Source organism: Chiloscyllium plagiosum, unplaced genomic scaffold, assembly GCF_037043375.1.
Source record: "Chiloscyllium plagiosum isolate Xiang-an unplaced genomic scaffold, Cpla_swu_hap1 HiC_scaffold_20, whole genome shotgun sequence".
NCBI lineage: Eukaryota > Metazoa > Chordata > Chondrichthyes > Orectolobiformes > Hemiscylliidae > Chiloscyllium > Chiloscyllium plagiosum.
This window is the reverse complement of record NW_028270158.1, coordinates 42,930,058-42,946,999: the sequence shown is the minus strand read 5'-3', so window position 1 is coordinate 42,946,999 and position 16,942 is coordinate 42,930,058. Positions and strand designations below refer to the sequence as shown.

General features: G+C 41.4%; 1 protein-coding gene across 2 annotated transcripts in view; it reads left to right on the top strand.

Moving 5' to 3' along the window:
• Window positions 1-5,124: 5,124 nt before the first annotated feature.
• Window positions 5,125-16,942, top strand: part of srlb (sarcalumenin b) — a 58,685-nt gene continuing 46,867 nt past the window's right edge. For both annotated transcript variants that reach the window (XM_043711466.2, XM_043711465.2), the window contains exon 1: window positions 5,125-5,208. In XM_043711466.2, coding sequence (XP_043567401.2) covers window positions 5,151-5,208 — 58 coding nt within the window. In that variant the 5' untranslated portion in view covers window positions 5,125-5,150. The remainder of the gene's footprint in view (window positions 5,209-16,942) is intronic.

The following is a 16,942-nucleotide window of genomic DNA, read 5'->3' as shown; positions in this document are numbered from 1 at the left end:
TGTTCGGTATTGGAATTGATCCTCCTGGGAGCAGATGCGGCGGAGGCGAAGGAATTAGGAATATGGGATGGCGTTTGTACTGGGGGCAGGGTGGGAGGAACACATTTCCAGCAACACATTTTTCAGCTCTGATCTCCAGCATCTGCAGTCCTCACTTTCTCCAAGTTAAATGTGGAGACAGGGTTAAAGAGCTTGAAGGAGGAAATCCCTGCACTTTTGTTCACAATAAAAGCAAAACACTGTGGATGCTAGAGATTAAAATAAGATCTCAAAGTGCTGGAGAAACCCAGCAGGTCTGGAAGCATCTGTGGAGAAAGAAACAGAATTAATGTTTCTAATCTTTCTTTGGTATTGAAGGGGCCGGAAATTGCTGAGGTTTTTTTGTGTGTGGTGCTGACAGAGGAGCTGGAGGAGAAACTGGAACAGATGGTCAGAGTGCCCTGAGCAAAAGATAAAGGGAGTGTAACTAATGTTAATGGTGGGTGCTTTTGGTAGAAAATAGGTCAACTCTGCTTAGAGAAAAGCAATGCTATCAGGACACCGATGGAGGAAATAGTCCAAATGGAGGATGGTGTTCATGCTCTGAAATTGTTGAATTTAACGTTGAGTCCTGAAGGCTGTAATGTGTCTAAGTGGAAAGTGAGTTGCTGCTTCTTGTGTTTGGACTTGGTCGGAGCACTGCAGTAGACCTAGGACAGAAATGTTAGCATCAAAGCAAGAAGCTGAAGCATGGCCAGCTGAAGGCACAGGCATAAACAATGGATTGATGAAAAGTCAGCTTAAATATGAGCTCACAATTGTAACAAAGTAGAAATGCTGGAGATTTGTGCAGCTAAAGAAGGTAACAAAATAGGAATAGGTGAATTGAACAAGAGGATGTAAAATTTAAATTTATCATGCTCTTGTGACACACTGGTAGTGTCCCTATTTCTGAATCGGGAGGCTGAAGTTCAAGCCATATTTGCTTCAGAAATGTGTAACAGCAACTCAACAGGTAGATTAGAAATACCTAAATTTTAGATTTATAGAGCCCTTGTGATGAAGTGGTAATGCCCCTACTTCTGAGCCTGGAGACCTGGGTTCATGTCCGACTTGCTCCAGAGGTGAACAGATTGAGGAGAACATTTTAAGATTTTAAATTTAAGATTATGTTGGGTCGAGAGCAGAGGAGAAAAAGGGGGAAAGAAAACAAAATAAAAGTAAATGCATGGAATTAAAAATCTAGCTGTTTTTGTTAACCTACAGAATCAGCACAGATTGTTGCTGAGTGGCTGGCGGCAGGTCATGTGACTCCTTGTCTTTGCTGTGGCAGCATATGATTGGTCAGAGAGTACCAGAGGGGGCTAGATTTTGAAATGGCAATCCTGTGACGTGGGTGTGATGAATAATGGCATCCACTGCTATTTATATGGTGCTAATCCCCTCTGGCACTACTCTCTGCCATTTTCAGCAGCAGCAGCAGGTGTCCCTGTTCAATTGAAAGACAGTCCCTTCCTTGCATGTTAGTAACTGCAGAGGAAGATTAATCCCCTGAGGCTACACTGGAATGTCTGAGCCATGTTAGCACCAGGAGGACAGCTCCACTCCCCTCCAACCCCAACTGCCCCAAATCCCTGACTAGTTACAGCACACCCAGTCAAAACCAGCAACTAAGGCAGGCAAATCATGTCAAATGAGAGCAGGATGCTCCCAGGTTACAACTGCTGGTTGGTTTTTCTTTATCTCAGTCTCATACCAACCATTGATGATGGACTCTCACCACAGATGGCATCACATGTATGCAATGTTCAGTCCACAATTCCCATTTTCCAATGGTCACTGGGCAACAACTCTGACTGATTTTCTTGTTCTGTGCTGAGTCTAGTGCATGCAACACAAATTCTATCAATCACAATCCTGAATAAAATTAATTAACTCAGCACAGGCCAGTAAACAAACCAGGGACAATTCTCAGCTTTAGTGCTCATCTCTAAGGATCTATCTTTTTCTAGCGAGTCGTCACTGTGATTTGATTGTTTCTTTAACTCAATTCTGAACGCATATTATTCCATGTATAAAAACACCTAGCACCATCCAATCTTATCCCCATTAAATTCCACTTTGTAACTCATCACCCTGAATAATCTTTATTCAGTATTTAAGCCTCTGGAACTTTTGATTAAAGACAGAGAGAAACAGGGAATTAGTGAAAGAGAGAGGAAAAAATAGATATAGTACTCCACAGAGTGATAAAAACAAAGACTGGGTAATAGAGAAAGAATGAAAGATGGAAGGAGAGAAAGAGGAGCTGACAATTATCCCAGTAAAGTGGACAGCAGTTAGACACAGATCCTGCTTATCTCAGGATCTATGTTGCTGATTAAGCCCTGTTGTACAGTGACAGATGGAAGAGACACTAGACTGGTTAGCAAGGTTAGGTCACAGGGAATACAGGAAGATAGAAGTTAGTGGTGGAGGGTTGCTTTTCAGACAAGAGGCCTGTGACCAGCGGTGTGCCACAAGGATTTGTGCTGAGTCCATTGATTTTGTCATTTATGTAAATAATTGGATGTGAATATAGGAAATATGGTTACATTTAGATTAGATTTACATTTAGATTTTATTGTCATGTGTACTGCAGTTCAGGGTACAAGAATGCAGTGAAAAAGTGTATAATGTTGCCACACACGACACCATCTTAGGTACAAAATATCTGTGTATAAAATCTTAGTTACGGAACTAGAAATAAAGAGAGAGAAATAAAGAGGACGGCAGATGCTGGAGATCAGAGTCAAAAGGTGTGGTGCTGGAAAAATACAGCCGGTCAGGCAGCATCCGAAGAGCAGGAGAGTCGACTTTTTGAGCACAAGCTCTTCATCAGGAATGTGGGGGTGGGGGGCGCCCAAGGTGGTGACAGATAAATTGGAGGAGGTGGGGGCTGAGGGGAAGATAGCTGGGAAGCGATAGGTAGATGAAGTTGGGGGGTGATGATGATAGGTCGGAGTGGGGAGTGGAGTCGATACATGGGAAGGAAGATGGACAGATAGGACAGTTGAGGGTGGTGCCGAGTTGGAGGGTTAGATCTGGGATAAGGTGGGGGGAAGGCAGATCAGGAAACTGGTGAAATCCACATTGATCCCATGTGATTGGAGAGTTCCAAGGTGGCAGATGAGGTGTTCTTCCTCCAGGTGGTGGGTGGCTAGAGTTTGGCAGTGGAGGAGGCCCAGGACTTGCACGTCTTTGGCAGAGTGGGAGGGGGAGTTGAAGTGGTCAGCCATAGGGCGGTCTCCTAATACTAATACACTGAATGGTAATGTCCTGGGGAGTACTGTGGAACAAAGAGACCTTGGAGTGCAGTTCCTTGAACGTGGTGTTGCAGGTAGACAGGGTAGTGAAAAAGGCTTTTGCTACACTTGCCTTCATTGGTCAGTGCATTGAGTATAGGAATTGGGATGTCATGTTGTGGCAGTACAGGACACTGGTTAGGTCACTTTTAGAATACCGTGTTCAATTCTGGTCTTCCCGCTATAGTAAAGATGCTCCTTGAAAGTGGAGTTGCAGGTAGATAGGATAGTGAAGAAGGTGTTTGGTATGCTTTCCTTTATTGGTCAGAGTAATGAGTTGGGAGGTCATGTTGCTGCTGTACAGGACATTGGTTAGACCACTGTTGGAATATTGTGTGCAATTCTGGTCTCCTTCCTATCGGAAAGATGTTGAAAGGGTTTACAAGAATGTTGCCAGGTTTGGAGGATTTGAGCTATAGGGAGAGGCTGAACAGGCTGGGGCTGTTGTCCCTGGAGTGTTGGAGGCTGAGGGGTGACCTTAACAGAGGATTATAAAATCATGAGGGGCTTGGATAGGATAAATAGACAAAGTCTTTAGTCCAGAACTAGAGGTCATAGGTTTAGGGTGAGAGGGGAAAGATATAAAAGAGACCTAAGAGGCAATGTTTTCACTCAGAGAGTGGTACGTGTATGGAATGAGCTGCCAGAGGAAGTGGTGGAGGCTGGTACAATTGCAACATTTAAAAGGCACCTGGATGGATATATGAATAGGGAGGGAGGGATATGGGCCAGGTGCTGGCAGATGGGACTAGATTGGGTTGGGATATCTGGTTGGAATGGACGGGTTGGACCAAAGGGTCTGTTTCTATGCTGTACATCTCTATGACTCTGTGTTGTGAAACTTTAAAGCATTCAGAAAAGATTTACAAGAATGTTGTCAGAGTTTGAGGGTTTGAGCTGGAAGAAGTGGCTGAAAAAGGTGGGGCTATTTTTCCTGAAGCTTTGGAGGATGAGGGGTGACCTTATAGAAGTTTACAAAATCATTATGGGCATGGATAGGGTGAAAAATCAAGGTCTTTTCCACAAGATAGTGGAGTCAAAAACTAGAGGGCATCAGGGTTTAAGGTGAGAGGGGAAAGATTTAGAAGGGACCAAAGGGGAAAAGTTTTCACGCAAAGGGTGGTGTGTATATGGAAATGAGCTGCCAGAGGAAGTGGTGGAGGTGGGTGCAATTACAACATTTTAAAAGGCATCTGGATAGGTATATGAATAGGAAGGGTTTAGATTAGATTAGATTAGATTAGATTAGAGGAATATGGGCCAAATGTTGGCAAATGAGACTAGATTAATTTAGGATATCTGGTCACCATGGACAAGTTGGACCAAGAGGTCTGTTTCTGCACTGTACAACTCTCTGACTCTATGAAAGCAAAATATCACAAGGTCACAAATATTTTGTTTTTCAAAATAATACTAAAATATTTCATACACGCAAAATCAGATTGCATATGTGATATTCCACTAATGTATTTCTCATTCTTAGCCGCTCGCGGGTTCACTGCTTTAAAGCTATTTAAAATAACATTGAAGATAGATGACATTGCACACTCAGTTAGAGGTATCATTTCAGAGTTTGGGTAACTGAAGCTTAAGGGTATAAAGGATAGATATAACATTAAACTTTCACAATCAAATCTACCAATGTTGGATTGAACACAGTTCAAAAACAGAACAAACACCTGATCTTGGTCAATGGATCTCCTACTGAACGATAATTGTCATGATAGACTCTTGACCTTTGATTCCGCCTTTTAAGGACACCCTCTGACCTCCAACCTTCTCCCCTATATATTACTGCTCGCTGACAGGTTGTTCCTGACAGTCAAAATGAAGGGACTGGTCTCATTGAGTATCTTCCTCTCTCTGCTCGTCTTTGTGACGCCAGGTAAGTCCCTCTTTTTAACTCATTCGTAGGTTGACAGCATTCCCCAAACTTGCTTCTTTTATTTTGTTTTTTTTTTGCATTGTGCCTCGATGTCACAGAAACTTTAAAATTTGCTTCAATGAAGAGTCTAGATTGAGGCTACTCAGTAGTGGCACGAACAGCAACTGGAATGTTTAACCTCCAAGCAACTGATTCTGTAAAAACATACATTTAGGGAAGCGAGTTCTTAAACTTAAAGCTCATCTCGGCACTGCAGGCTGAGTTTGAGGGTTTGGAAATTAAAAACGTTTTTTGTGACCATCCCTTCTACTTAAACAAATAGTGCCAAGCTGCAAAATGTGAGGAGAGTTTGTTAAAGTAGAACGCGTAAGACTGAATAGGGCGACTGTTCTCTTGAACATACTGAGTGGAATTTAAAAGGGGTATTTTTACTATTTTCTTGCGATTAATATAAGTCCTTTTTTTGTGGGGTGGGGGAGGGAACTGTTCTAGTTACCCTTGTGCGCCCTTGGGTTAATTTGATCTAGCGAGTCTGCTGTTGCTCATGTCCGAGTATTCTGGGTTAGTGTAAAGGAACTAAGTATGGAAATGGCTTTGTAACTGGACACCAGTCCTAGCCGATCGCCTCACCCAGCCAGCGGCAGTTGCTGGCTCCGTGCGCTGTCACACAGATTTATCCCATCTTCCTGACCATTTAAGGACATTTTTTAAGTTTCAAAAGAATTGAAATGTTTTGAACAACAGAATCTAGTGTGCCCCTCAACTTGTTGAGACACAGACACCCTTCACCAGGTTTGGTGAGTGTGGGACTCTGTTCTGTTAGGAATTCCAGTTTTTAGCTGTTCCCTTTTTCCTCTCTCTGAGATTGTGTTGGCAGTTTGTTGGATTTGGGTTGGTGTTAGAATTCCCAAATCCCCAGCACCTGCTTCATTCAATTGCCTGGTTCCACCAGATGACACCACAGACTGGCATACAATATATCCAGTTTGTAAGGAAGGAAGAATTTGCATTTAGATAGTGCCTTTAATGAACTCAAAATGTTTAACAACTTTCACTACCGTTGAAGTATGTTTGAAATCTAGTCACTGTTGTAATGTAGGAAGTGCTGAAAGCAATTTGCGCACAGCAAGCTCCCACAAACAGCATATAATAATGAGCAATAATCTGTTTTATTGATGTTGATGATGAGTAAATGTGGTGAGGACACAGGGAGAATTTATCTCCTCTTCCAAGTAGTACAATGAGGGGGCCTTAGTATGATCCATTCAGAGGTGCTATATCCACCACTTTGAACCAGAGACTGACCTGATGATTCATTGCCACCTCACACTTGACCCCTTAAGATTGATAAATGATTAAATATTTTTAATTGTATAGATTTACAGCACAGAGCAGTCTTCAATCTGTAGCTAACTGAATGAATGAATGACTGACTGACTGACTGACTGAAATGGAGGGTTAAGGAACCTGTCATAAAAGTTTGGATCCAATACTTTCTATTAATTCTACTAATATGTGTGTTACCTCATCAAAATATCTTATACTGCTTCACAGAAAGAAATACTCTGAAATTCAGTATTGTTGACAGAAATTCTGTAGGCATGAAAGAAAGTTTACATAAACAGGTAAAATAAGTGCAATTAACAAGGAGATAAAATCGACTTCGGTCACCAAAAACATATTGAGACTGGATTCTGCTGTTAGTTCATGGACAGACAATCTGATTTTGAGTGGGGGCTTTCCAGAGGACTTCCTCAGACTTAAGCTTGAATTCCAACTTTCTTCCCCACTCCCCAACCCATAGATCCATGACTTTCTAATATGCAGCCAGCAGGGGGAGATCTGGGCTTAGTTTGCAAAGTGCTCTACTGTACAGACTGCAACTGAAATTAATGAATTTTCCTGAATATGCACAACATGGATAAGGGTTCAATAATTGTCCATTGTTAGTTTCCCTTGAGTGGGCAGTGTTGGACCTCCCCAGTCCATTCAATGGAAGTCCTCCTAAAACAATGCTGAATCAGGAAATCCACAATATCATCCCAAGACCATAAAGGAAGAATAATATATTTCTAAGTTAGCAACTTGGAAGAGGTAACATCCCAACATTATTGCAACTCTTATCCTTCTCAATAGTAGAGCTTGTAGGGAAGAGAGTTGTCATTGAAGTAATTTTTTTTGAGTGTTGCTGCAATACATTGTGGAGATCCTTCAGCTTGCAGCCACGGTGATGGAAAGCTTGGACATTAAATCCAGAAGCTAGAGCGCCTGTCGAGTGACTTGTTCTGTTCTGGATGGTGTTGAAGCCCTTGGTTGTTTCATCCAGCTAGTTTCTGCCTGTTAACCATTGGAGATTTTTGTTGAATCATCGTATTAACCAAGGGCAAAATGTTTGCACTACGATTGGAATACTAGGGGACTATAGAAAAGCACAGTCAAACGGTGTCCACAGATTCCATTTCTCTTGCTCCATTTTTTGTTTCTTTTCCAACTGAATCTTGGCAATATACCATGAAGGGACACCACTGAGACCAGTGTTGAAAATTGGAGCCTTAGTTCATGCTGCAATGAATTAATGCTTTCCAGCATCCCCAGATCATCGCTTCGTGTCGCATGTAACTTAATCATGTTTATGTCACTGTAGGGTCAAAGGCCAGCTCCATTTTATGTCATTTTGTAATCTTATGTTACTGTCTGTCAATTATTTGACACTTGATGCCAAGTTGTACAAGTACCACTAAATACTAGTGAACTGACCTATTTACAGGCCAAACCCTCAACCTGCAAATAGTTTGTTAATGGTGTTCCTTATTCTTATTACTGCTGTGCAGGAATTGTTTAAAATATTTAGGTACACAGCTCCTGCTCATGCTTATGCTTATGTATCTGAGGACGTTAGAACAGAATGAGTTTCAGTTGTGAATATGCTTCTAATATTGAATTCCCTTGAAGATTCTCTGTTAGTTAATGCACGAAATGTGGCTTCATGCCAAGTGAGGACCTGGCAGGGCAAGAGATTAGAGATGAAGAACTATAGAAAGTGTGACTGAAATGATAAGAAACTGGAGAGGTGAAGAATCCGGTGTGAGTTAAATAGATATAAAGCAGAGATAAGGGAGAGGAATTGAAGTGGTGAGGATTATAGGGACAAACTACAGGAAAGACACATTATTGGACACATGAGATGCATGAAAGGCAAGACAATTGTGTGGGATGCAAGATGAATCAGGTAGTATAGAGATGAGGATTGAAGCAAGCAAGGATGAATTATGAGTGGTGAGATGATTCACAGCCAAAACACAACATGGATTTCTAATCTCAAAGATAAGTCATATTTTGATGAGAAAGAAAAGGAAGGAAACAATTATAAAATGAAGAAGTAACATAAAGACATCATAATTTATAAAACAAGATCTAAATTTTTTGCTGTGTTACTGAAGTCTAACAATCTCGGTATGTTTTGGTCAAGGTTCTTAATGTTTCAGGAGCTGTTGCTAAATTTAGCTGGTGTGGTTCTCTATTTATATTTAATTGCATTCTCCAGAATTCTGGGTAACAGGTGCTTTTGGCTGATCTGTTCCAATATTGGAGTTTCTTTATACATAGAAAGCTAGGTGCTCTTGTGGCTCAGTGTAGTGTCCCTACCTCTGAGCCAGGAAACCCAAATTCAAGTTCCACCTCTCGCTAGAGGTGCATAGTAATATTTCTGAATGGGCTGATCCATTCTACATTGAAAGCTAAGCTCTTGTGGCACAGTAGTAGTGTTCCTGCCTCTGGAAGCCAAGTTTGGGATCCACCTGCTCCAGAAGTATGTAAGAACATCTCTGAACAGGTTTATTTAAAAAATACATGACAAACTATTCAATGGGAAATACGGGTGATTTACGGGTGGTGGTTTGCAGATGGAAAAAAAAACATAGGTGATTTGCTGATGGGGAGAAAAATGTTTTTACGTGTATAAGAGCACTTCTGGATATATAAATGTATACTATACTGTACATAGCACACCACAAGAACAGGTTATTAAACTCTTCTTGTCCAGGCTGGTATTTGAGCTTCTTTCCACCCTAACTAATTTAATTTTACAAATACATCCTTCCAGTGATTTTTTTTCTTCATATATTCACCTAACTTTCCTGAAAACTGCTAATACCCTAAACTGCACCATGTGATAATGAATTCCACATTCTCTCCATTCTCTGGGTAAAGACATTTCTCTTCCAATTCTACTAGATTTATTAGTAAATTATTTATGACCTCTAGTTTTGCATTCCTGTCCACAAATGGAGACATCGTCTTTAAATTAATACGCCTTCATAATTTTAAAAACTTATCAGGTCATGAAGAAAAGAACCCCAGACTGTTCAGTCTTCCTGAGATTACTAACCTCTAACTTCTGGTTATATCCTCGTAAATTTGTTTTGTTACATACCAGTGCCTCTGTATCTATTTAGATAAAATGTAGACTAGAACAGCTCAGTATGTAGTCGAGTGATGCTGGAATCGATGTTTCGGGCATAAGCCCTTCATCAGGAAAGGCTCATGCCTGAAATGTTGATTCTCCTCCTTGGATGCTGCCTGACCTGCTGTGAACAAGTACAACAATGGGCACAAGAAAGTAATGAGTTACCACAAACAAAGCTCTTGAAACCCCAATTAATGATGATGCTGCAACAGGTAGAGTATGCTGGAAAGTTCTCAATCTGGACTGCAAACAGTTGTGTTACTGCTCTAGTGGTAATGTCAATGGATTAGAATGCAGATATGCTTTCAACTGAATGCCTCTGCAGATAGGGATTCCAATCACACTTTGGCCGTTGGTGTAAATTGAACAAATAAAATTTGCTACTGAAAGCTAATAATGGTGACCATGAAACTATAACTGAAACCCATCTGGTTCATGAATGCCCTTTAGGGAAGGAAATCTGACTTACATGTAACAGAAGATCCACAGCAATTTATTTGACACTTAATTGTTGGCTGAAATTACTTAGCAACTACCCAATAAATGTCAGGCTTGCCATTAAAGCCCACATCCCATAAAAGAGTTTAAAAATATAAATAATGTTTTAAATGTAGTCACTAATTGGCCACCTTTAGGCTGCAGTTGGATCCTTCAAGCTCTGGTGTACAGTACCTCCTACTTGACCAGGGATATTGTTTGGGTACTTGACCATAGAAAATAGGAACAGGAATAGGCTGTTTCGCCCCTTGAGCCTGCTCTGCTATTCAACAGGATCATGGCTTATCTGACATTTCTCGTAACCTGCCTTTTCCCGTAACCTTTGTTTTTTGTTCAGGCTATTTTTTTCAAACATTTGAGGTTAGAACACATGCTTCCAGAATTGTGCCAATGTTGGTATCAAGAGTGCCAAGAATGTGCAAATATTTGTTTGAATGAGTTCCCAAAGAATGTCAATATTAATTGATGGCCATTGGGAGTATGCCAGGGTAGGATGAAAGGTGGGGCTAAATTGATGCTGTCCCAAAGAATCTGCCAATATTGATGAGGGATTCCCAAGAGGTTGCCAATATTTAAATGGATTCCCAGAAGTATGCCAATACTTGGATTAGTTCCCAAGGAATTGGTCAATATTCATAGAATAACTGTCATTGGAGCCTGACAATATTAGTAAGTAGTAGCAGCAGTGAGGCAGTATTGCTTGGTGTCCACAAGAGGGTGTCAGTCTTTGAATTGGTTCCACAGAAATATGCCAATGTTTGTATGGGATCCCCAGAGATGTATCAGAATTGTTGAGCGTCGCAGGACTTTGTCAGTATGTATCAAAGATCCCCTCCAAAACATTGAATTAATTCTGGGGAAAACACAGGAAAAGGAGATTTAAATTTGAGAGCTGCAATTGAGTTGCTAGTTTGGTTGATCTGAATAGCCTGTCAGTGATTTATTTCTACAAAAACTATAGCATCACTGAATAGGTTAGCAAGATCCAACCCAAAGATAGAAAAGCCAGTTGTCAAACCTCAGGCAGCCCAGTCTTGTGTAAGTAGAAAGGATGACTTGTATTTCTATAGCACCCTTAAAAGGCTTAAACCATCTAAAGTATGTAAAAGCTAATGAAACACTGTAGCCAATTTGCACACAGTAAACTCACACACAGTACTATGGCTTGAAGTATTGTTTGAAGTGATTGTAAATGGTCTAGTACACCAGGGAAAATATCTTTTCTTTGAAATAGTGCTATTAAATATTTTACAGACACCTGACAGGGCGGATGGACTCTTGGGTCAATGTCTCATCCAAAAGATGGCACCTCTATCAGTACATGCTGGAGTGTCAGCCTAGATTTTCTGCTCAGTCTTCTTGAAATGTAGTCCTGTTGCAGTGTTGTACTTGTGTGTTATTTACCAAATTTTCTTGTTTGAATTGTACATGCACTATTCTACTCTCTGTCGGCTTATGAATCTGAACTCTAAAATATATCCCCAGATTGAAATACAGACATATTAATTCATCTGAAGAGAGAGTTTCACCGTATCTAACCTATTGAATAAAATCATGGAAAAAGGTAATGTGACAAATCTGACTAAACAAGGTTTAATGTTTGGAGCTGTCAATTTTATTCAAGAATTACATTTATCCAAATACCTTTACATATGGGAAGCCATCTAAGGTTTTGACAATGTGAGGAGATGCAGCACTATAAAAGATGAGAAATTCGCAAACAAGTTAGAGAAATCTGACTTAATTTTTGTCTGAGGTTTTTGTGTCACCACTTCTCTCACCTGTTTCAATGTGATTTATTGGGGCGCGAAGGTAGGAGGGAGGAGGAGGAGGAGGTGGAGGAGGAGGTTAGGGCAGTATGGTTGAGAGTTGGAGGGAAAAGCAGCTTGTCAGAGTCACAGGGCCTGGAATGTGATGAAAGATGACATCGGAAGGAAAGGCTAGGAGATGGAGAGGAACTGGGAACCATTACAATCTGTCAATCTGTCAAAGGCAAAGACTCCAGGGAGTGTGTTATCCAATGTTGGAAAGGAATCCAGTTTTGGGTTAATTGGAGTTTGGAAAGGAAGGAGGAAAAGACATTGAAAAGTGTATCTTTGATAGCCTGAAAGCAAATATGATGCTTTCAGTGACAGGAGAAGAGAGGTAAGAGCATGAATGTTCAATGGCATATAGAGTCATAGAGATGTACAGCATGGAAACAGATCCTTCGGTTCAACCCATCCATGCCAACCAGTTATCCCAACCCAATCTAGTCCCACCTGCCAGCACCCGGCCCATATCCCTCCAAACCCTTCCTATTCATATACCCATCCAAATGCCTCTTAAATGTTGCAAATGTACCAGCCTCCACCACATCCTCTGGCAGATCATTGCATACACGTACCACCCTCTGCGTGAAAAAGTTGCCCGTTACGTCTCTTTTATATCTTTCCCCTCTCACCCTAAACCTATGACCTCTAGTTCTGGACTCCCCGACTCCAGGGAAAAGACTTTGTCTATTTATCCTATTCATGCCCCTCATAATTTTGTAAACCTCTAAGGTCACCGCTCAGCCTCTGACGCTCCAGGGAAAACTGCCCCAGCCTGTTCAGCCTCTCCCTGTAGCTCAGATCCTCCAACTCTGGCAACATCCTTGTAAATCTTTTCTGAACCCTTTCAAGTTTCACAACATCTTTCCGAAAGGAAGGAGACCAGAATTGCACGCAGTATTCCAACAGTGGCCTAACCAATATCCTGTACAGCCGCAACATGACCTCCCAACTCCTGTACTCAACACTCTGACCAATAAAGGAAAGCATACCAAATGCCGCCTTCACTATCCTATCTATCTGCGACTCCACTTTCAAGGAGCTATGAACCTGCACTCCAAGGTCTCTTTGTTCAGCAACACTCCCTAGGACTTTACCATTAAGTGTATAAGTCCTGCTTAGATTTGCTCTCCCAAAATGCAGCACCTCGCATTTATCTGAATTAAACTCCATCTGCCACTTCTCAGCCCATTGGCCCATCTGGTCCAGATCCTGTTGTAATCTGAGGTAACCCTCTTCGCTGTCCACTACACCTCCAATTTTGGTGTCATCTGCAAACTTACTAACTGTACCTCTTATGCTCGCATCCAAATCATTTATGTAAATGACAAAAAGTAGAGGACCCAGCACCGATCCTTGTGGCACTCCACTGGTCACAGGCCTCCAGTCCGAAAAACATGTACTGCTCTGCCCTCATCAATCTTCTTTGTTACTACTTCAAAAAACTCAATCAAGTTTGAGACATGATTTCCCACGCACAAAGCAATGGTGACTATCCCGAATCAGTCCTTGCCTTTCCAAATACATGTACACCCTGTCCCTCAGGATTCCCTCCAACAACTTGCCCATCACCTAGGTCAGGCTCACCGGTCTATAGTTCCCTGGCTTGTCGTTACCGCCATTCTTAAACAGTGGCACCTCGTTTGCCAACCTCCAGTCTTCCGGCACCTCACCTGTGACTATTGATGATATAAATATCTCAGCAAGAGGCCTAGCAATCTCTTCTCTAGCTTCCCACAGAGTTCTCGGTTACACCTGATCAGGTCCTGGGGATTTATCCACTTTTAACCGTTTCAAGACATCCAGCACTTCCTCATCTGTAATCTAGACATTTTGCAAGATGTCACCATCTATTTCCCTACAGTCGATATCTTCCATATCCTTTTCCACAGTAAATACTGATGCAAAATATTAATTTAGTATCACCCCCATTTTCTGCGGCTCCACACAAAGGCTGCCTTGCTGATCTTTGAGGGTCCCTATTCTCTCCCTAGTTACCCTTTTGTCCTTAATATATTTTGTAAAAACCCTTTGGATTCTCCTTAATTCTGTTTGCCAAAGCTATCTCATGTCCCCTTTTTGCCCTCCTGATTTCCCTCTTAAGTATACTCCTACTTTCTTTATACTCTTCTAAGGATTCACTTGATCTATCCTGTCTATACCTGACATATGCTTCCTTCTTTTTCTTAACCAAACCCTCGATTTTCTCTCATCATCCAGCATTCCCTATACCTACCAGCCTTCCCTTTCACCCTAACAGGAATATACTTTCTCTGGATTCTCGTTATCTCATTTTTGAAGGCTTCACATTTTCCAGCCATCCCTTTACCTGTGAACATCTGCCTCCAATCAGTTTTCGAAAGTTCTTGCCTAATACCATCAAAATTGGCCTTTCTCCAATTTAGAACTTCAACTTTCAGATCTGGTTTATCCTTTTCCATCATTATTTTAAATCTAATAGAATTATGGTCGCTGGCCCCAAAGTACTCCCCCACTGACACCTCAGTCACTTGCCCTGCCTTATTTCCCAAGAGTAGGTCAAGTTTTGCACTTTCTCTAGTAGGTACATCCACATACTGAATCAGAAAATTGTCTTGTACACACTTAAGAAATTCCTCTCCATCTAAACCTTTTACACTATGGCAGTCCCAGTCGATGCTTAGAAAGTTAAAATCCCCTACCATAACTACCCTATTATTCTTACAGATAGCTGAGATCTCCTTACAAGTTTGTTTCTCAATTTCCCTCTGACTATTGGGGGGTCTATAATACCATCCTAATGAGGTGATCATCCCTTTCTTATTTCTCAGTTCCACCCAAATAACTTCCCTGGATGTATTTCCGGGAATATCCTCCCTCAGCACAGCTGTAATGCTGTCCCTTACCAAAAATGCCACTCCTCCTCTTCTCTTGCCTCCCTTTCTATCCTTCCTGTAGCATTTGTATCCTGGAACATTAAGCTGCCAGTCCTGCCCATCCCTGAGCCATGTTTCTGTAATTGCTATGATATCCCAGTCCCATGTTGCTAACCATGCCCTGAGTTCATCTGCCTTCCCTGCTAGGCCCCTTGCATTGAAATAAATGCAATTTAATTTATTAGTCCTACCTTGTCCCTGCCTGCCCTGACTGTTTGACTCACTTCTGTTCTCAGCTGTACCAGTCTCCGATTGATCTCTTTCCTCATTATCTCCCTGGGTCCCACCTTACTAGTTTAAATCCTCCCAAGCAGTTCTAGCAAATTTCCCTGCCAGTATATTAGTCCCCTTCCAATTTAGGTGCAATCTGTCCTTCTTGTACAGGTCACTTCTACCCCAAAAGAGATGCCAATGATCCAAAAATGTGAATCTTTCTCCCATACACCAGCTCCTCAGCCATGCATTCATCTGCTCTATCCTCCTATTCCTGCCCTCACTAGCTCGTAGCACTGGGAGTAATCCAGATATTACTATCCTTGAGGACCTCCTTTTAAAATTTCTGCCTAACTCTCTGTAATCTCCCTTCACAATCTCCACCTTTTCCCTTCCTATATCATTGGTTCCAATATGGACAATAACCTGCTGCTGGCCCCTCTCCCCCGTGAGAACATTCTGCACCCTCTCTGAGACATCCTTGATCCTGGCACCAGGGAAACAACACACCATTCTGCTTTTTCTCTGCTGGCCACAGAAATGTCTGTCGGTACCTCGGACTACAGAATCCCCTAACACAATTGATCTCTTGGAAGGCGACGTACCCCTCATTGCATTAGAGCCAGTCTCAATACCAGAAACTTTGCTGTTCGTGCTACGTTCCCCTGAGAATCCATCACCCTCTACATTCTCCAAAACAGCATACCTGTTTGAAATGGGTATATCCACAAAAGACTCCTGCCCTAGGTGCTGACCTCTCTCATCCTTCCTGGAGTTAACCCATCTATGTGACTGTATCTGAGACTTCTCCCCCTTCCTATAACTGCCATCCATCACATACTGTTGCTGTTACAAATTCTTTATCGCTTCTATCTGTCTCTCCAACCAATCTACTTGATCTGATAAGATTCGCATCCAACAGCATTTATGGCAGATATAATCTGCAGTAACCCTTAAACTCTCTTTAAATTCCCACATCTGACAAGAAGTACATATCACTGTAAAGGCCATTTTTGCTCCTTCACAATCTACTGACCCAGAAAATAACACCGTCTTATTCCTCTACAAACACTGCCCCAGGTTAAATCAATAGCTATGGTTTATATTTTAAGTTTAATCAAAAGACTTGTCTGAAAAAACATATAATCAAGAAAGAATCCACTATACTCACTACTGCAGCCTTTCTCTCGGACAGACTTAAAACAACAATTAACTTATCTGATTCTGTGCTGTGAACGTCACCCAACAGTTCCTCCAAGATTAGTTGTGAATTTCACTGTTTGTTAATTTTCCCAGATGCACTCCGATTGTCCAGCGATACATGAATTCAAACAGCAAAGACAGTAACTGTGCAGGTTCTCTCTCTCTCTCTCCTGCACTGTCCTCACCATGTGCTTCCTTTGTCTGCTCTTCTTCCTTTTAAAACTGCTGTTGTTTTGACTTTTTTTTTCCAAAGTTCCAAAACAATGCAACAGCATATAAAACAGTAACTGCTGCTCCTGGAATTCAAGGAAATCACCTCCAACACCTAAAATACCTCAAAAAAAGGAGTAGCTCTTACAGCCAGAAATTTTGGTAAGTGTAATGTGCTTAAGAGGCACAGTAATGTTTGATTCCTAAAATCATTCTATCACTGAGATTGTCCTTGTAGCAAGTATGGATCTGCTGTCAACTAATTTATAGAATTATTGCAATGGTCTGTTGATAGCCACAGCATCATTGTATTACGTTTACCATGATAATAGATGATGAATTAGATGGGTGTTCATCTTCTCTTGTCTGGAAGTTCCAATGTTCAGGATATGATAAATATAGACTTAAAAGGTTAGTTT